Raw genomic sequence first — 21,054 nt, forward strand, 5'->3', positions numbered from 1 at the left:
GTCTCATACCTTATTACTTTTTGTATTCTTACAGAATTCCCCTTCAGAATTAATCACTGTCTTATTTGTAAGTAGGTTGCGGTAACTTGTTCAGAATGCATCAGACCCTTTCCTGAGGAGTAGTTTCTCACAGATAATATTTTGTGGTTCTCCCTGGACATTTTAGAATTTGTCATTTATTTTCCATATACGGGATATGTGCTGCATGATCATATACACTTTGTGAATAAAAATGATTTTTTACTACTGAGGTTACCCAGTTTTTCCACAGGAGAATAATAAATAGTCACATGATTTCATAGCCACTGTAGGTTGTATTCCATGGTACAGTGATTCTGAGGCATCATTTGCAACCAAATGTCCTAAGTTTTCAAGCTAAGTGTGTGTGTGTGTGTTTGTGTGTGTGTGTGTGTGTTTTCTTTTTTTTTTTTCCAAGAAGCAGACATGCTTTTAACATCAGCGGTAAAGATATTTGTTTACGAAATATGTCTATCAAAAATAACAAAATGATTAAAATTAATAAAGGTTTTTTTTCTTTTAAGGTTAGAAGCCCAAAGCATTTTCTTAACAGTGACACGTAAGATGCCACTTATATTTTCTAGGGGAAATGACAATGAACCATTAGAATTGTTTTTTATTTGATAGAAAAGAGATCTCTACTAAGAGCACTAATCCTAAATTTTTGTTGACAAGTGCTGCTGTCAAAAATTATATTTGGAATCAAAAATTCATAAGTTCTGACTAGGGGCTTGTATTGATGAGGTGACTTGAATTTCTCTGTTTGCTATGCAAGTTTTCAGATAATGGAGGAAGTTTTAGAAATCATTCAAGAATTTCCCAAATGGGACTCTCAGAGGGTCTGAATGATACCGAGTCTCTGCAAACTTCTTTATCATTTTGACACAGTTCCCTATTTATTTTGTGTTCTGCGCTACATGACTCAGTAGTTTCATATCTATATTTGTGTTTGTATTTTATATTGTATTTTGATTATTATGCACATATGTAGTGCTTGTTAATGTGTCTATTTAAAAATACTCATATTCCTTAGGCTTTGGAAATTAAGGAAACTGAAAATGGGACTTTTTCGTCTCCACGTCAGTTTTTTTCCTATACAGATCTTTAGTAACTGGAAGTCATTCTGTATTCTGGTAATCTGATAACCCATTTTGAAATGCTTTTGTTGAGCTCATCGTAATTCCATGTGATTCTAATGAAAGGCATGTGAAGGTAAAGATTGAAAGAATGAACCATAGTTGGTCCCTGTTAGAGACCCTGCTGCCGCTTTTGGGCCATCTTTAACCTGGCACCCACTTGTGTTTTTACTAAAACGGAGTTTTCCAAAATTTAAATGATGTCACATTTGAAAGCGATGCCAAGCAACAGTGTGGCAGTTTCTAAATTTTGTGAAGCTAAAATCCCTGGTTACAAGAAAGCATACATGTCACAGATGAGTAGTTAGTAATGACTTCAGTTTAACAGGAAAAGAGCAATTCCCATATGCTGATTCTAGTCTCAAACAAAGAATGTTATAGAAAGATTGCACAGTATTTAACAAGCTGTGAGTTAATGTGACAGTGTCAGTGGATCTAGTTCCAGAAGGATAATCACGTTACCATATTTCTTCAAAAATATTTAAGTTCTACAGCAAAATTGCTGCAAATGAATCCAGACTGTTCCCCACTGCACCCCATCCCCCAGTTTAGGCAGTAATGCTGAGTTTAGTTAAACAGATTGCTCAGGACTGCCTTAGCCTAAGTACCTGGATACGTAACTCTCATTGTCAGACTCTGAACCTCAGAGGCTTGCCTCCCATGTAAGGGAGACTGAGTATAGATGAGAGCGTTACCCTTTGAACCTTAAGTATCCAAGACTTGGTCTTCAGTACATCAGTTTATCTCTTCCTGAGAGCTACAACCCACTTGGAAATAGACTATATTCCTCCACATTGATGGACATCTTAGAAGTCAGGACAGTGAAGTAAGGTTGTATTGCTTTCAAACCCTTTGGAACACGTACTGCGGACAGTCTTTGGTTTGACTTGTTATCAACAGTTCATTTCCAAGGCCTTTTCCAGAGACTTGGTCTCTTGTATTTTCATATTGGCACTGTGATTTCTGTAGAGCTATGAGCTCTAACAAATGGGTGGGTTTAATTTTGAGTTGTAGGCTTGACTGTGTCCCTTTAGAGCTTAGAACTCACTCATTATTTTGCTGTTGCAAAGATTCTTAAAGGCAGGGATAGAGAGGAGCTGGGGAATGGGGTAGAGGGTCTTATTTCCTTCAGTGATTTAGAAAAAAGTGCATATTTTCTGTCAAGGGAAAAGGTAACCTTTTTCAAAATCAGAGAACATTGTTTTATCATCTTAGTCATGAAACTGTTTCTCTTTTTCCAATTGCCATGTATCATTGGATATTAGGAGAGGGAGGTACGTAAAATTAACAATCTATCATGAAGAATTTTAACAAAATGCCTTTTATAAAGGATGTTTATTTCTTTGAAAACAATTATAAACTTGATGATTAAATGAGATGCAAATATGATTATATTTAAATAATGTTTTCCAATCTTCTTATTGCTTAAGACATTCCCTGGTAATAGACTGTAATTAAGGCGTTCTGACTCTATAAATATACATTCTGCTACTACTGGGTATTAACTGCTTTAAGAAGTTAAGGGCTTCTAATTTGTTAAAAGAGACAATGCTTACACTGATTACCTCATGAAGTGACATCGGCGACAGACATTCTGCTGACACTCTTTGATTTACCCTTTACTTCTAGTACACAAACTGTTTAAGAGAGATGCTGACTTAAAGCAAAAAATTCAGTGACTTTTGAAAAAAGCGAAAACAAGAGAAATATAGTCAAATTTGCTTTTTTTTCTTTTTCCACCCCAAAATGTGTGGTTGACTGCTTTTTAAAAAAATCATATAATGACTGTGAATTTACCTGTTCAAGAAGTACATCTTGCCTCCCAATAGATACTGGCATCTTGATGTCAGTTTTCATTCAGAGTATGTATAGCGCCTACCCTGTGTACTGTCCACGCTAGGAGCCTGGAGTCTAGCAGGGAAGAGTAGAATGAAGACCAACAGTTATACCACATTGCCTTTTACAGTCTCTTGTCTTATGCATTTAATTTGCATCTGCTTCTCTTTTCATTTCCTTTAAAAACTAACTTTGTAGAATAGACACGTTACACATGTTTTACAGGAATAAAGACAATACAGGTAAACTCGAAGAGGATAAAACCTGGCTAGAACTACTCTTGATTGTGGTTTATATGCTTCTGTAATCCTTTGAGTGTGTGTGTGTAACTGTGTGTGTTTAAGCGTGTGCAGTTCTCTATTTATCCTATTCAACCTCGAAAAAGAAGCAGTTTTGCCAGGGGTTGTTTTTGGAAGTACAAGGAGATCTCTGCCCACAACTTTTTGCAAGCTCTATTACTTCAAACCTGTAACCTGAAATTTTCTGGCTAAAAATGCAGTGTGGCTTGTGCCTAAGGGTACCTTCCTGGCCTTAATACAGATTGTCAGGTCACCTTGTTTCATGCCCTGTGCTCGCTCTTCAGGTTTTCTGCTACAGTCTTAGAGGAATCGTTTGGAGTGGGCACAAAGAAGGCTGATCTCTGCCTAAAAGTGACCTGATTTTGGAGTGTTCCTACTTTAAAAACAAATTCCATCTGGATGTAGAAGGATGGGACACTTGAGTGGTGACCAGGGAGTAGTGCTGTGAAACAAAATTTTAGATGAATCTTTAGTACTTAAATCTGAGGTCTGCCAACTCTTCCTCTGGGTAGATCTGGCTTGAAATCTTTATTTCAAGGTCTGTTGTGTTGGGGTCTTCCTGGCCATGATTTTAACTACTGAATTCCATGGATCAGAATGTACTAGTTGGATCGTTACCGAGTTTCTGACCACGTTCTGAGTGAGTTCCCAGTGGGACTCTGAAGATCGGGAGATCATTTGGGAAGGCTTGTTTTTAAGTTACTTTGGAAAACTTCATAAAAGGCCGCAAGTCTAAGAACTGAAGAGTTAGAATGGAGTCAGGAGAAACAGGGCTAAAATAAAACACTAAATATGGGCAGGCAGTTCAGAAACAAACGGGTGTCAGGTAGCTAGGTTAGTTAGCTGATTAACTATTTTTGTCTTTTCAGTAAGCTTCAGAAGCTTATTCACTAAATTTCAGTAACTTCAGTAAGTCCACTCAACAGATATTTACTAAGTAGCACCTACTCATTTATGGGTACTGTAGTTGGTCATGAGACTATCAATATGAATGACCAAAGGAAAAATCGTCCAGGCAAGGATTTAAAGTTGGAAGCAGGTACATAAAATATTAATAACTCCCAATTTGAACTATAGAAAGATATAGTGACACATAAATGCTTAAATAACCCATATCATTAATGTCTTGCAAAGGTATGTCAGTAACCGCATCCTCTTATCTGAACTGGTAAGAAATCTCTGATGTTTTTTTAAAAATTCACCCTTCTTTTATGATCAGAGTTGAAGCATAGTTGATTGTCTTTGAAATACATAACATTCTTCATTTTTCACTTTTCTTCAACGAACACTTCACACAAGGTCTAGTTCAGTTTTCCTAATCTCTTCTACTTGGAAACTTCAAGTGGGTTCCTGTTTTCTACAAGTGCTCCAGCCTCATCAACTGGGATGCAAGATTCTGTCTTACTAACTTTGCAACCACATATTTTAGTAATTCAGACTCTTCCCTTGACATGTTTGTATTGGAGAGTAACCCTTTGTTTCTCTTACATCCTGTTTTCTGCAGTGCTGTTTTCTCTTCCCCAGAGCTGTGCATTTCTTATTTCTTCCTCAGGATCATCTTCACTCTCATCTCCCTTAAATGTTTCCACTGCTCTTGACCACATTACATTCTTTTATTATGAGTGAAATAAATAGTGGAAATAATAATAATACTCATAAAAATAATAGCAGACATTTAGGACCTAAGTGTTTGCCTCCAAAGGAATTATTGTTTGCACTGCTGATTTTGGTGCATAACCCTGTCTCATCCTGTATTGTTACTGAGATGCTTACTGTGAACTTTCTTTCTTTGATAGAGGGAGCTCGTTTCTTAGAAAGCAATAATTTTCTCTTAAAATTTCTTCTCTTTTTGGTGATTAGCAACATTGTTTAAAATATACTATGTGCTCAATAAATTTAGACTGTATGAGTGAATTAATTGATTAGAAATTTTAGTATGAAATGCCCATAAGCAGAATGTATATATGATATTCAACATTGCTGTGGTACTTTATTTTCCAGACTGATGAACCAGAATCGTTTTTTAAACCATTAATATTCTGCATTCATGGCAGAGTAAACAGGAACTTTATTGAGAATTAAATGTGAATTAAATGAGAATTAAATATCAAGCTTTTGGGAAGAGATCAGTTTTCAATAGATTATACATATGCACATAACCATTAGTATATTAACATATAAATGAACATAAATTCATTCAGAATATAATAGTCCTATTTCCAGGATTATACTTAATTGCTTATGATAAGAAACTATAGGAGTAGCGGCACCATCTTATCATATGGTAAAAAAATTGCATTGAAGTCAGAGACAGTATGTTTAATATTAAATTATTTTTATCTCAGTAATGCTTTTTCCATAACATAATTATAGAGAAGATTTATCCATATCCCAGTAGTAAACACTTTGAATGAAGAGTTTATCTAAAGTTTTGTGAACATGGATGATAAATGAATTGTGTACTCTTTTCAGAAAAATAGGAATTTCCCACAGGATTTATGCTTTAATCCTTTATTTCACGGAATTGAAAATTTTAACCAGACACCACTGAAACGGCTAACCCCTCAGAACCTCCTTCAGTTCCACTAAGAAGCCACATTCTCTCTTGAGGGAGAATGGCCTTTTCCACTTGCTCTTTCTCCTGCCTGACTCCCTTAGTTCTCTGCTCTCGGCTGGCCAGCTTCTGCTCTTTCAGTTTGCACTCATTTTTCCCCCCAGGACCCTCTCTTGTTATACCAGATCTGGATCAGGTACCTCTCTGTCCTGGTTTTCTTTTCTCTGGCTAGACTGGAAGCTCACGGAGGGCAGCCTCCCTGCTTGCCTCCTTCCCAGCTTCTTCTTAGCACCTAACTCGATGCCCGCAAAAACACAGGTTGAATGAATAAATGTGATGTTAATTTATTCTTCAGTATAAGTATCAGGAATCATAGCATATGGTCATTTTTGTCATAGTTGCACAAAAAAATAAGATTTAATGCTAAACGGGTACTGATGCCTGCAGATACACGTGACCTGGGTTGCTGGGAAAAACATTCTAGTAGTCGCTTGTTTGGGTAATCATTTGCAATTTTTTCATGAGAGTGAGGTGAAGGATGCACAAGGGGATAAATTATGAGACATTATTCTAAGTATAAGTTACTGAACCAGACTAAAGTGGTTCTCTTTCAAGCAATATTCTGGGTCATCAAAAAATATTCTTGAGTAGTGCTATCTTGTAACTTGTTAGCACTGTCCAAAGTATTTCCTGTATTTTTTCCGCCATTCATACTCTGAACTGTGGTCCTTACCTGCCGGAGTCCACCTCCTCTTTTAGCTCATTTGGACCATATTGATGATACTTTGTGAAGGAGAATTCCATGTTTATTTTCATAAACCAGGGCAGGATATTTGGGGACCTACAGCCTGTTTTTTTTTCCCTCCAGAATATGGTATACACTTAGTAGGCTACAATTTTCTTAGAGATTTCTGTCGTGTCTCACTTGTAATGTAATTTGTGCTATTTTAACCTTAAAACAGGGCATTCTTAATACTATAATAAGGTTAAAAGGACTGCATGTCACTCTCATGATATGTTAACTTTTTCATGAAGTCATTTTGATAACAGCATTTTATTTTCTGAATAGAACCCTGATTTGTAGCCTAAATAACCAAGGCATCATTTGCAGGTATGAGATAATAATAATATTACCAGATCCCAGTATTGTTTGTTCAGGTGAACTCTGCAGTAACCTTGATTTTGAAATAACTAGGTAAAACTGTCATTGTGAAATGTCAGGTGACAAAAAGTTCAAAAGAATCATGGAAGCAGTTAATTTTAAATAATACAACATAGTGACACTGTTTTCTAGGCATTGTGTTGCTCCTTTCTCAAACAGCTTTTCCCATCCATACCTCAACTTGTTTCCTGGAGTCTACAGGTAAATATATAGAGCATTAATGCTTTGACGTACAGGAAGCGTACAAAGCGGGGCCAGCCAACCAGTTCTTGTTCTGCTTCAACCAAAGGTTCTTAAGCTCATTTAGATGACTATATTCTCGGACTTTATGGTTCTCTTTGAGAAACCCCCTGAAATAGTCTTAAATTATCATATCACACACAAACCTGGAGCTATTTCCGTAGGATAAAATGTGATTGTATTATATGTCTGCTTGTACCTACAAAACAAATACTAAACGTCCCAGGAAATACATTTAAGAAATGCTGCATTCGAGTTTCTCTGTTAACGTTTGTATGCTGCTTGTTCATTCCTTTTGGAAGCCACGTGATAATAGAAGCCAAAGTCTTAAGAAAATATTAACCAGGTGGAAAGTTTAAAACTGATAGAATTTTACCTATTAACTTATCTTTTTTGTACAAGGTGAGAAACACCTATCATTGTTCGATGTGTGAGATGGAATACCTTATTACGTAGACTGAGAGCAACTACCTTAGATCAAGGTAGAATCTGCTACACTTCGTTTAAACAGGGCATTTATTCAGCCTTTCAATGTGTGGATTCTCTGAAAAAGCCACAGTGTTGTTTGATTGGCTGTTTTTCATTTATTCCAATCCAGTCTTCTCAGGTAAGCAGGTTACTTTAACCCCTTTTCAATTCCAGTTTTCCTGTTTGTTAAAATAGGGCGAATAGATTCCTCGCAGGTTTCAGTGAGGACTAAATGAGAAAATTATGTGAGCCAAGAAGCAAATGGCTGGTACGTAATAGTTACTCAACAAATATTTGTTCTCTTCCACCTTTCCTTAGCCTGTCTCTGTGGTCTTATGCGTGTCGTGTGTCCTAATGATACACTTAACAACTACAGATATGTGTCTTCGCTTTGCACCTTTCTGACACCCCTCCACTACAACCAGAGTCCAAGCCCAAGATCGCTCTCCTGTTTCCTTCGATATTATCTTTTCCTTTCTTAGGGTGTCTGTTGCTTTTTGCTCCTGTTTTTACCTCTGACCTCTTTTTAAACCTTTCACCCGTTCAAATCTCTTTTGCCCAGAACTCTTTAGGTTCTTCTCCCTTCGTTTCTCTTTTGTTCTTTCTTCTACTACTTTGTTGCCTACTTGGCACATCTGGGCTCTTTGTGCCCTGCAACTTGGCTTGAATGGTCAATGACGACATTCCACTCCATTGGTTGGCTTGATTTGCCCATAAAAAATATCAGCTGACAGGATTCCTCTCAATGTATTATGTACTCCGTGGTCCCTGCAGAGCAATTGCTATTTCACTGAAAAACCACACACACACTTTAACTTTTTATCTGAAAAATGCATAAATCATAAGTCTGTACTTCAGTGAGTTATTACAAAATAAATACACTTGTGTAACTATCTCTCATGTCAACAGAGACATCGCTAGTGCCCTCCAAGCCCAGTTGTTGTGCCCCCTCCTCTTCTGTTCCTTTCCTTCCCACAGGAGTTAATCACTCTCCTGACCGCTCACACTTCAGATTGGTTTTGCTTGTTTTGAGGCTTTGCGTGAGTTAAAGCACAGCATTCGTAATGCATTAAAAGTATGCATTCTTTTATGTCTGACTTCTCAGTCAACATCCCGTTTGTGAAATTCATCCATGTTGTAGTATGTAATTTATTTATTTTTATTGCAGCATAATATTCTATTGTATGACCACACATTCCATTGTATGTTGCAACTTTTAAACCTGTTCTGTTGATGAACACTTGAGTTGTTTCCAGTTTTGACAGTTCAAATAATGATGTTGTGAGCATTCTTGTGAATGTGTGTGTGTGTGTGTGTGTGCGCGCGTGCACGTGCGTGCAGTTGTGTGCATGCACACATTTTTAAATTGAACTTCTGGCTTTATGTCAGTCCAGATGCTTTAAGTTGCTAGGAGTCTGATCCAGACGTTTTAGACTTTGCTGTATTCTTTTATGTTCCAGTCTGTTCCTTTAAAAGACAGACATTTATTTATTTTTATATATTATGCTATTAGTACAGAATATTTTGAATTTTGGAATGTTAGAGGATACGTGGTGAAAAATTTGTAAATAAAATTATATATATAAATGCATGTAGTTATAGTAAATATTAATATATATAGTAAATACATTAAATACCATGATATTCACATATAGAATAGAAATAATCATGCAGATATATGAACTTGTAAAATTCATTTTACTGACTATAGTAACATTATTATAGAATTATTACTATATAAAGTGTGCTTAATTTTTAATGAACCTTCCTTTATGTAATTCAGTTCACAAATATTTTCAGTATGTAAATTTATGTAGACATATATAGGACCCGAATCAAACCAACATAGTTGTGTGAGTCACAGTTTCAAAAAACAAATTTAATAATTCTTATTTCTCACAACTTATGCATTTATTGCTCTATGACTGTGGATCCAGAACTATGATATTTGATTTTTGTTCAGCTTAAATAATGTCAAAATTAATACTTTGAGTCTCTGTATGTCTTGATTTGATTTGCTATTAATTACGTTAATGAGACAACTGTAGCAATATTCTAGTTTTTATTTTTGCGAGACTATCTAATGTCCAGAGATTCAGGCCTTCCTCGAAAAGATAAACACTAAGCAAAGATTTCTAAGTGTGCTAACATCCATCTATACAATAAGAACTTTTGTGAGTGTCTACTCTGGGTAGTAGGCTTGTCTCAGTGGGGAGGACCATGTTAGTAGCATTGAACTTTTAAAAAACTTGTATGTCCCTAGCCCCATTATGCTACTACGTTTCCCTCTAATAATCATTATCATAGTGTGTCACTGTTAAGGATGAAGTGTGTTGTAGCCTCTGAGAATCGTTGATAACATATAGATATTTAAATATATAAATTCATTTTTTATCAATTTTTATTAAGTAGTCACATACATGAATGGATATATATTACTACTTTGAATTGACATTAATAATATTAATGATGGTATTTTCTGGTCTGGAGGACTTCACAGTCTAGGGAGGTAGCCTAAAGCATAAACTCATAATTACATTGTGCGTTGCAAGCACTTAAAAAGGAGGTGTGCATACGTCGCCACAGATGATGGTAGAAAAGACTCAACTTTTGCTCAGAGGAATTGTAAAGACTTTGTAGAAGTGAATCCATTTAGGGACTTCAATAATTTCATAACCTTAGTGATGTGCTAGGTGTTAGGAGGAAAATTCAAACATTAGGATAACCCAGTAGTCCATGAGAATATTGGGAAGATGGTATATTTGCTTGACACAAATATAGAGCCAAGCAAGTACATCAAGTACATTTGATGGTAATCTTTGTAAAATGGTGTCTGGTAGGTTTTATTCTCTTGTAAGTTTCTTAAAGTGCTATCACTTTTATATCGATGAATGCATTGCTTAACTGTAGTTCATAAAAACATTAGGGAGTTTGTGAGAAATGCAGTGGTAAACCAATCTTGGCCCTAGACTCCTTCAGACCTAACTCTTCCATGTGCTAGGTCTGTGACCTCGGCAAGTTGATCTAACTTTTCTAAATCTTAGTTGCTACATCTGTAAAATGTGGATAATAATATTATCTTACTTAAAGAGTTGTTGTTAAAAATGAAAATCAAATGAGATAATACATTCTTGGCATAGTGTCTGGCTCACGGTAACAATACCATAGGAAATTTTTGATATTCACTAAAAATTTAGGTTATGATATACATTAACATTCACGATTGTGAACCTATAAAAGTCTAGTTCTGAATTTTGACTTCTTTCAAAATTCAGTAAGATTTTGAAGGAATTATTTGTAAAACACCTGAATCTGGAATTATATAAATATATATTTTTTTCCTTTACTCTGTTGTGACAGGTGTCCACAACAAGATTGATGGAGAAAAGAAATTACTAATTGGGGTGCAGGTGGTGAAAGTCTTTTCTAAAGGTGTGTGTGGGTATGTCTGTGTACGTGTGTTTCGATAGATTCTTAAGTTTGTATTGAACTTAAATGTGAAGATTGAGTAGATTAGCTATACAAAATATTTAATGAGTGAGCTAATTTCTGCCCTCACTGATTCTAGAGCCCCACTTATATGCATCATACCGCCGTTCTTTCTTGCTTGGTGAATGGTAGAGGAGGTGCTGTGGCGTCCACGAGTAACCTGAATATGTGGTCATCCTCTCAGACTTGGCCCTTACCGTGGCCTCACCACTATGTCTGACTCTGCATTTAAAATTAACTTCAAATAAATTCCCTGTTTCACATTTACTTTGGCATCTACCCAGCCTATTTCTATTTTTAAATTTATTTTTAATCTTTTGTTTTCATCTTTGGGGGTGGGGGAAAGCAATAGCAATAAAACAAAATCCAAGAGCCCATGAAGCAAGAGCTGAGAAGGGTGAGGTAGGGAGGCCGCCCTCTCTCTCTATATCGTTGCTCTTCTGCATCACCCAGAAACACGAACCAGACTCCGTTAAGCTATGCTAGAAAGGATGCAGTCACAGACTCAGTCCTAAGACACATGTTTCCTGACTGTGGTCCAGACACTGGTGTTCTATTCTTTATTATGGGTACAGATGAATCTGGAAGCAGAGGCTGAGTTTGGGGGAATGGGATTTATTAATAACCAGAGAGGAGCGTGTGGGCTAGACGTATTCTCTCCAGTATCTCTCTTTTTTTTTTTTTTTGCGGTACGCGGGCCTCTCATTGCTGTGGCCTCTCCCGTTGCGGAGCAACAGGCTCCGGTCGCGCAGGCTCAGCGGCCATGGCTCACGGGCCCAGCCGCTCCGCGGCACGTGGCATCTTCCCGGACCGGGGCACGAGCCCGTGTCCCCTGCACCGGCAGGCGGACTCCCAACCACTGCGCCACCAGGGTAGCCCCTCCAGTATCTTCAAGCAGTTGAGAACTACTGATGCTGTAAGTTCCCTCGGTGCAGTCCTGGGTCAGTTTCTGACTGCTTTCCACACACCATAGTTCCTTAAACTCCTTGCCATATTTCTGTTCCTAAGTTTAATCAGATACATTTAAAGTTATTATAAAAGACTGAGACAAATTTATTATACAAGGTGGTAGTGCTTTAAATTGATTAACTATAGTGGACAGCATTAGAAAGAATAACTGAAAAAATAGGACTTTTTAATGCAATGATATCTGTGTAAACTGTTTAGCTCAGAGATAACACTGGGCTTATATCCATACATGCTTATGCATATATGATTTGGACATTGGAGACCATAGTGTGCATTGATGTTTATCTCCTGCCTTTTTTTCCGCTGATGTTCTAGCATGACTCACCCCCTGCCATTACACATTCTTTTAAAATACTGAATCTAGATCTTTCATGATAATAGATCCTGATCTTTTAGAGTTGATAACCATGCTGGAAAAAAACCAAAACAAAACCCTTCAAAATTGTCAACTTCATATCAAAGCATCCTAGTTTTCTTGCCAAATTAATGATAGAATACTTATTTTGTTTAAAAACATTACCTATGCTTTTATTTACTATTTTAAAATATTACATATGCATAAGGCAAGAAGAGCAGCATCTCCAACTGTGCTCAGCAGAACATTAGTTTTGTTGGTAAGTGGTAGAATGTGACTTAAAGCCAAATGAGATTGGGAAATTCCAATCCAAATTGAACAGACTCCCTACTGTATAACTGCCAGGACTTTTCAGAGCTGTAATCGCTAATGCACACTGTGGATCTATGAAGAAGGGGTATAAAGTATTAGGCAGTTTCCATTAAACTTATTTTGACCAAGGAACCTCCTTACATTTCTCTTTTTGACGCTAATATCATGGAAAGAACGTAGAGAAAATTCTTGAATTTCTTGTCATCTGTGCTTAACTAGTTACCATAGTAAAATTCCAGATAGAGCCTAGCTAAATTTGGGGTGAGCATAGGCAGGGTCCAGAAATAATGGTTTATTCAAAAAAAGTTCCTACAGCTGAAGATCTCCAAGCCTGTTACCTACCCAAATTACGAAGGAATTCTGTGTTTACTTTATTTTTCCTTCATACGTAAAACTTTTCTCATCCTCGGAGTCAGGAAAAAGTGGTTTAACCTATTCTACTATCAGAAGTTGCTTTCCAGTTTTAAAATATTTCCCATTTAAAACAGGACCAGTTTTGTTTGAAAATTTTCAGTGTACTTAACAAAAGAGAAAAATGATTCCAACCTGTGTGTGTATAATTTGTTTTTTTGCTTTTATCAGAAGGGAAAATGATGCTAAGTTGCTTACATTAGGCATTTAGCAATAACTAGGGGGGTGTCTAAACCAAATTTCATGTCATTAGTGTGTATTCATTACACAGTGTGAAAGATATCTTTGTACTGTTTGCTAACTTAAATGAACTTTTAAAAATACATACTACACACGGAGATCAGCTCGGTGCTTTGTGACCACCTAGAGGGGTGGGATAGGGAGGGTGGGCGGAGATATGGGAACATATGTATATGTATAACTGATTCACTTTATTATAAAGCAGAAACTAACACACCATTGTAAAGCAATTATACTCCAATAAAGATGTTAAAAAAAAAAGAATCTAAACAAAAAAATTAAACTAAATAAAGATCCCTGGCCTCTTGGAACTTATATAGAGAGCAACATTCTGAACTTACTCTTAATTTCCTTTCATTGCCTGTATGCATTTGCTGATTCCTCGTGATATTTGTGCCTTACCTGGTAGGTACTCATTGGACTATTGGTCTCCGATGGATGAGACCTTTTAAGCTGCTTCCTTTGGTACCTTAGGGATGAGCAAGTGGTACCTTAGTGGTTTTCAAGTTACTTACCAGAGTTGTAAGCAAAAACTGTTGAATATGGTGGCACAAATTTATGCTCCCCATCACTTTGGCTATTTTATACACACACACACACACACACACACACATATATACACACACACACACACACACACATATATATATATATACACACACACACACATATACATGTATGCATTATGTTATGTATTATATATGATATTTGTTAAATATCATATTATGATAGATATTATATTTAACACATAGATACACGTGTGTTTAAAAAATGTATGTGTGTATATATAAAACCAGTATAAGCTCTCAATATCCTTCATGGCGATTGTTTTAATCTTGTGTCTAGTTTGGCACTCTTAAAAAAAGGAGCAAAAACTTTGCCTAATACACTTAAACAATGCTTTGAAGACTGTGAACATTCTTTTTGAATTGTCACGGGATGCATCTGTTAGAGTCACCATACTGTACATGTATGTTAATTTACCAAATGGATTGGCAGTGATTGACACAGATTTCTTATGGAAGGACACAGACAGCTGTAAGCCAGTCACATAGCTGGATTGAGGGAATAATTGAGATTTTCTTTACAATTGAATAACAGATTGGAAAATAGACAAAGCACCATCGATATATTAAAATTAAATCACCTTTAATATACAAAGATTTTTTTGGGCAAATGCTGGGAAGAAAGTCAAAGGCATTCCTATGGAGCACAGCACTCATTATTTTTGTTATCAGTAGAAATCTAATTTACATACAAATAAAATGTCAATTCCCATCATAACCATCAAGATAAAGAATTGCATGTATACTTTTCCATGCGCTATTCTTTTTGAATTTAAGTGCTGTGTTTGGCTCTTTGCCCGTGGACCAGTTGAAATATTCTCAGTTTAACAAAGAAGAAAGGATAAAGTTGAGCCTGGCCCATGCACACTTGCAAAGTCAGATTGGCCTGTTTGAATCAACCGTTGTCATTGTAGATTATTTTAATTATTTTTTTTTTCTTGGAGAGGAATGCAAAAGGAAAAATGACTTATGTATGGGCATTGAATGGTAACGTTTCTTAATTTGCTTAGTGAAATTGTAATCTTATTCAAATCAGAGTCTTTAATACATTTGCCTCTCACCTGTTATGAAGGGAAAAATAATGCCCTTTCTCTTTGATTTTCCATGATGTACACTTGCTCTATTTTAGTTATCCCATTTAGTGAAGTAGGCAGATGCTTCATTTTTTCAGATATATCCTACAGTTTCATTTAGACTTCTAGTATAAAGTCCTTAAAGGCAACCCCCCAAAATTTTTTTTGTAATTTTTTTATAAGAGTAAGTACTTAATGAAATTCTTTCTCTAAGATGTATATGGATACGTGGATACTCATTATGGCAAATATGACATTATTACTTATTTACCAGACTATCTCCTTTTACCTAGACTAGTACATTTGAAATGAGATATTTAAAATACAGAGAGCATAGCATGATGAAATAAAAGCCTAATAAAATGTGTTTGGGCCAGAATCAAAATTCTTTGAAATCGGATATCTAAATAGTGTGCATTTTATCTCAGAAAGGCTCGGGTTAGTTCTAGTGTCCAGATGACTGTTAATGGGCTTTGTGCTCTGAAGCATATGTTAATAGAAGTGATCATTATGGATTAATTTGATGTGAATTAATAAGAGATTTATTTGATGGGAGTTGTTTGAAGGTGATGACATTTAAATCTCAACAGGATTTAAGATGTCCAGAAATACCTTTAAAGATTCAGGAATAATCAATTCAGAGAGAGCAAATTAAATAGACATGGATAGCAAAGAACAGGATCTGACACTGGATTTATGAAGTTTGAAGCAGTTTACAGAAAAAGCGATCTACCATTGAAGTATTGCCCTGGAATCTGAAGAAACAGAAAACATTTAAACTCCTTCAACAATTCTTGGGTTTGTGAATTGGATAAACAGTGTTCTCTTGCATTTTATAGTTCACTTAAGCAATCTGATTTTGATCTGTATATATGGAGTAGACAGGATTCAAGTTTTTTTTTTTTCCCTAAACCAATGAGCAAACACATATGTTCTCTAAAAACTGAACTTTATATGTTGTTCATATGGAAGCTATCTAGTTTGCCATGAGCCCAAGATTCGACCTTCCTTTTATTTTGCTATCACTTGCTTAATTCTTTAAATTCTTTGTGGGGGACTTTTGATCAAAAGAAACAATTTGCTTTTCTTTTTTCTTTCTTTTTAATTTTTTAAATAAAAGCTACATGAAATGTGTAATTAATAACTCAGTACTCTTGGGCTGTTGATACAGACAAGCCTGGAAGAAACATATATTAAGGAGAAGACTATGATATCTTTTCTTTTTGTGTAAAGCTTTGATTTTAAACCCGTGAAAGATTTATTATCTGGAAAAACAATAAGAAAATGTCATCTGGTATTATATATTATGATGATAAGAGCTGCTACTTATAATAAAAATCATACTCAGCAGAATTAGAGATTGAGATCAGATTACATAGTCTTGCTTCCCTATCTTTTTAGTCTTGTTCAGGTTTTATATATATATATATATAAAGATGTGTGTGTTTATATATACGTGTGTGTGTATGCATATCGATACACACACACACACACACATATATGTATATGTACATACATGAGAGAGAGAAAGTATCAGTTGAAAGTGTACCTAGTTGAAATTATTGCTTGGAAAAGTACTCAAAAGTTTCAGCTTTTTTTAGAAAGAGGAGTTCCTTATAATTTTTTCTTTACTTTTGAAAAATATCCTTCCTCTCTTAAAATGATGACAAATAATAAAATGAAGTCCTCTTGCTGGATGTGTTCAGACATAGCTGTTGTTGGATATACATGTGTTGAATGGATGAATGAAAGTTGGAGAAAATGGAAAACAGTGAATGGTAGGTGTCAGTGGTATTTATGCTACCCTTAGTTGTTGATGGCTTAATATTTTGTAATGTTTCAAGAAAATTGGGTAAAGCTTTTCTAAGGTAAAACTAAAGTGCTTAAGCTATTAACCAGAACGAACCATCATGGAATCTTAGAGGCAGAGTGCAGGTTAGAAATAATTTATTGTAATTCCCTCATTATACGGATAAGAGAGGCTCTGAGAAGGGATAAGGGCTTGCCCTTGATTACATCAGCTGGTGATCTGAATCAGGTTCAGAAACTGGATGTGTGATCTGTGCACCCTTCTACCTTCTTAGGTTTTGATTCTTTTCTGTGTTTCGGGTCAAGATGCCACAAAGAACATAAGAGTTTATATCTCTTACCTTCAAGGAGTTTCTCATCTAATGGAAATAAATTCTTAACTTCATTTGCATTGGATGGTTGTGTGATCTCAGCTCTCTTTTTAAATTACTACGATAGTTGTTTCCTTTGGTGGAATAATTCATTTGATTATCTATGGCAAGGTTATTTGAACAAGGTATTTCATAAATGTATGTGTGTGTATATATTTTTCTACATACATATTTATATACATACTTATTTATATAGATGAAATAAAACTAAATAATAGTTTAAAATATCTGGATAATAATAGAAAACTTAGATTCCTTTTGCTGTGAAGGTGCCATTTCGGGAACATAAGTCACAGTCATTTATAGAAAATTTTTTTAATAGTATATTTAAGCATTTTAATCAGTGAGATGATAGTCACCAGAATTATATTTTAAGCTCTAATGCTGATTGTTTCCACTGCGTAAACCTGTCTTAGCGATACTGTAACACAGAAATAGTGCAGTACGCTATTGCTTTTTTCTAATAAATTCTTCTACCAAAAATGCAAAGAAAACTTACAGATTTAAGTTTTAGTTTAGGAGGAGATAACAATAGAAATTGAGATTTTTGCAAATGGAATGTCTTATATCTCAGTAATAAAAATTAATACAGTTAGAGCATTTTTAGGAAGCTAAATACGTTTTGAACCTGCTTAACAATCTTGGCACGTAATATGCATTCATGTGTTTGTACAGGTGGAAAATGATGTGAATGTGGGAATGCTCACTGTTACCCTCTGGTCCCCTAGCCAGCCCCCAGGTCAGTTTTTATCTCATAATTAAATAGAGCACTGAAGTTGGCACTTTTGAGCCTTGTAGTACTCATTTAGGTTCTTCAGCTCCTCCTTGCCCAATTCACTTTTCGTTCATTTTTTGCCCCATTGTCTAAATGGTTGTCTATAGTGGACCTTCTGTAACTGGCATTTTGAACTTTTGTGGTAGTCAGTGTGAGGGATATCGCTGTACAATAGAATGAAAAAGTTTAAAACAGAGTTGGCAAAACTCATGAGTAAGGCTCATTGATGTGATTATATATATTTATATATATATATATATATACATACACACACACGTGTATATATGTAGTACATCTGTTCAATTATATTATGACCATTAATGCAGTATCTGCCTCAATAATTTCATTCAGATTAAAAAAAAGAGATGATATGAGGATGGTTGAATGCTGGTTCAGTCATAGCTTTACAATCTTATTTATCAAGAGTGAAAATATGACTTAAAAATAGCTAAAAAGATAATACATGTTATAATATGTAATGTTTCTGTAACTCTTGGTAAGGCAAGAGTTAGATCTGATGCAAAATTCCCGATGGCATTGAAATAGCTCTTTTCTCAGCCTCGTGGTATATGTACACTGGTACTGGGAGTCTGGAGGAGACTAGTTATGGGTACCACTCCATGTCTTTAGTTGTGACCGTGCAGTTAGGCAAGTGCACTTTGTATCTTTTCCAGAAGCAGGCCCCCTCCATGATTACTAATTAAGATGTTTTATCCCCACCCCAGAGTAGGTAAGTATTGTGTACCTTAAGGTTCAGGGGGAGTTCGAGGTTAACTAATTTTGTCAGCAGCACAGTCTGCTGTGAAAATGACTTCTATAATCTTTTATATCATGTTTCTCCTTCTCCTGTTGCTTTATTAAAACCCAGGGGAGGGAGAAAATCTTGCCCAAGATTTACTCATGCTTTTATCAGGTATCTTTCCAGCAGCTTGCGGTGCTGGCATGTTAATGTGTTTTAGGTGTGATCCATTAAAATTGTTTACATCATTTAGGAAGGAAAATATGTTTTGTTTTGTTTTGCAGATGTACAGATCAGCTCTCAAAATGTCTTCTGTGTCTTCTGAGCGTCTTCTAAGACAATTGCATTAACCCTCCTGCTAGTTGACTAATAGAATTAATAATTGTAAAAAAAGCACTATAAAGCCACATGCCTTATGAAGTCAATGCTGGGTATGATTTTACAAGTATGTGATCTATTTTTTCAAGTGAAATTGTTAACTGGAAAAGTTTTTGGCACACAGTACAATGTCATGCAATCTGTTATTTGTCTTAGAGATAATAACTTGAGGGTGGGTCTGGTCTTACGGTATCTAACTTATGAGTTGCTAGGGGAGTTTCTTCCACTTAGAAGTATTGCGAATGTGCTTATATTTACATAATATGTCATTCTGAAAAATTATAGCGATGTAATTCCAGTAAAAAATTATTTTTTCTCTAACTACTTCAAAGTGTAGTCAACTAAATTAACCATGATTTTTTTAAAAGCAGCTAAAAAGAACATGCCCCTTCCCCCCAGAACAAAAAAAAATAAAACCCAAATGACCTCTCTGATACTTCTTTGAAGTTTTAGCAGTTTAACATTCTTTGCAATGTATATTATTAAGGGCCCTATTCAGTGAGTCATATGGCTTGTAAAGGTCTGTCCTTGGGTGAAAGAATGAACTGAAATTTGAAAGGATGATAATTTAATCAAATTATATTTTCTCTCAGTCACTATAGATGTTGGTTGAGTAGTTTTTAAACTATGACCCATTACTATTCTTCATGATGATAAATCAGCAAGATCCAACTTTTTTGTTCTGGAAAATACATTAATTTTTTTCAATTATTGACATATTTATATCTGTTCATTTCTAAGTATTTTGTCTTAGTTCCCTTGCTGTATAAGATGTCGCTGTTTTTCTCATCTCCTTGACCTTAATATATGGGCATAAACCGTTTTCTTTTCATTTGAATGGAAGGATAATCTTAATGAATTGGATTATTTCATCCTTTTTTCTTCATGAATCCTGCCTTTCATATAGGTTTTTATTTTTTCTGTGTAGCCTTATTTGTTTCATCTTGGTGCGTCACTGTTAGATTTTATTTATATGATGGAGGCAATGTTAAAATCCAGTGGAAAAACAAACAAACAGGAAATTCTGGAAGGAAATGCATGAAATGCGGTACCAAATCATCACATTTTTGTATGCAGGAATGACTGATACTCTATAAACTAGTATTTCCTTTTCTATAGGCCAAGTTAAAACAGTACATTTTTGACTCAAACTCTTATATTTTAGACTGTAACTTATTTCTTTTAAGCTTCCCTTTTATTCTTTCCCTTTTAGTTTTCCCTTTGTTGACCACCAGTAAAATTGCCCTCCAGTCTTCCATGTGTTGGTACAAGTTCCCAAGTTCTGGCTGTTCTGACAGAGGAATAGAGGTCTAAAATGTCAACAGCAACAGATAAGACATTAAAATGCAAACATTAGGGCTTCCCTGGTGGCACAGTGGTTGAGAGTCCGCCTGCCGATGCAGGGGACAGGGGTTCGTGCCCCGGTCCGGGAAGATCCCACATGCCGCGGAGCGGCTGGGCCCGTGAGCCATGGCCGCTGAGCCTGCACGTCCGGAGCCTGTGCTCCGCAACGGGAGAGGCCACAACAGTGAGAGGCCCGCGTACTGCAAAAAAAGAGAAAAAAAAAAAAAGCAAACATTAGAAGATAGATTAGTTAGCCAGTGTTCCATTTTTTTTCTAACGATGGTTACCTTAGTTAATTTTAGGAGCTAATGGTAATGACACCAAGGTGAAGACCATACTCCCTCCCTTGCCCCCACGCCGGGCAGGTTTACACGCCTCATGACTATCACCTTCACTGGAAACTCCAAATGGTTTTTCTTTTGGTTGTTGTTCTCGTTCCAAGTGGGAGATTCTGTGGATATTATGATGACTAACATTCTTGGTGTATAAGAAGAGCAATATACTCTCTTA

At 35.8% G+C, this 21,054-nt stretch overlaps 1 protein-coding gene across 19 annotated transcripts in view; it reads left to right on the top strand.

The window, feature by feature from the left end:
• Positions 1 to 21,054, top strand: part of TRPS1 (transcriptional repressor GATA binding 1) — a 1,050,606-nt gene that overhangs the window by 822,091 nt on the left and 207,461 nt on the right. For 2 of the 19 annotated variants that reach the window (XM_079901876.1, XM_079901890.1), the window contains 2 exons: positions 17,984 to 18,047; positions 19,107 to 19,267. The exons of 14 other annotated variants lie outside the window; for them this stretch is intronic. In XM_079901876.1, the coding sequence (XP_079758002.1) occupies positions 19,231 to 19,267 (37 nt within the window). In that variant the 5' untranslated portion in view covers positions 17,984 to 18,047; positions 19,107 to 19,230. Of the gene's footprint in view, positions 1 to 11,096; positions 11,146 to 17,983; positions 18,048 to 19,106; positions 19,268 to 21,054 lie in introns of those variants that run through there. 3 more of the 19 variants (XM_079901887.1, XM_079901888.1, XM_079901889.1) reach the window with 2 other exon arrangements.

Source organism: Stenella coeruleoalba, assembly GCF_951394435.1.
Source record: "Stenella coeruleoalba genome assembly, chromosome: 17".
Taxonomy (NCBI): Eukaryota; Metazoa; Chordata; class Mammalia; order Artiodactyla; family Delphinidae; genus Stenella; species Stenella coeruleoalba.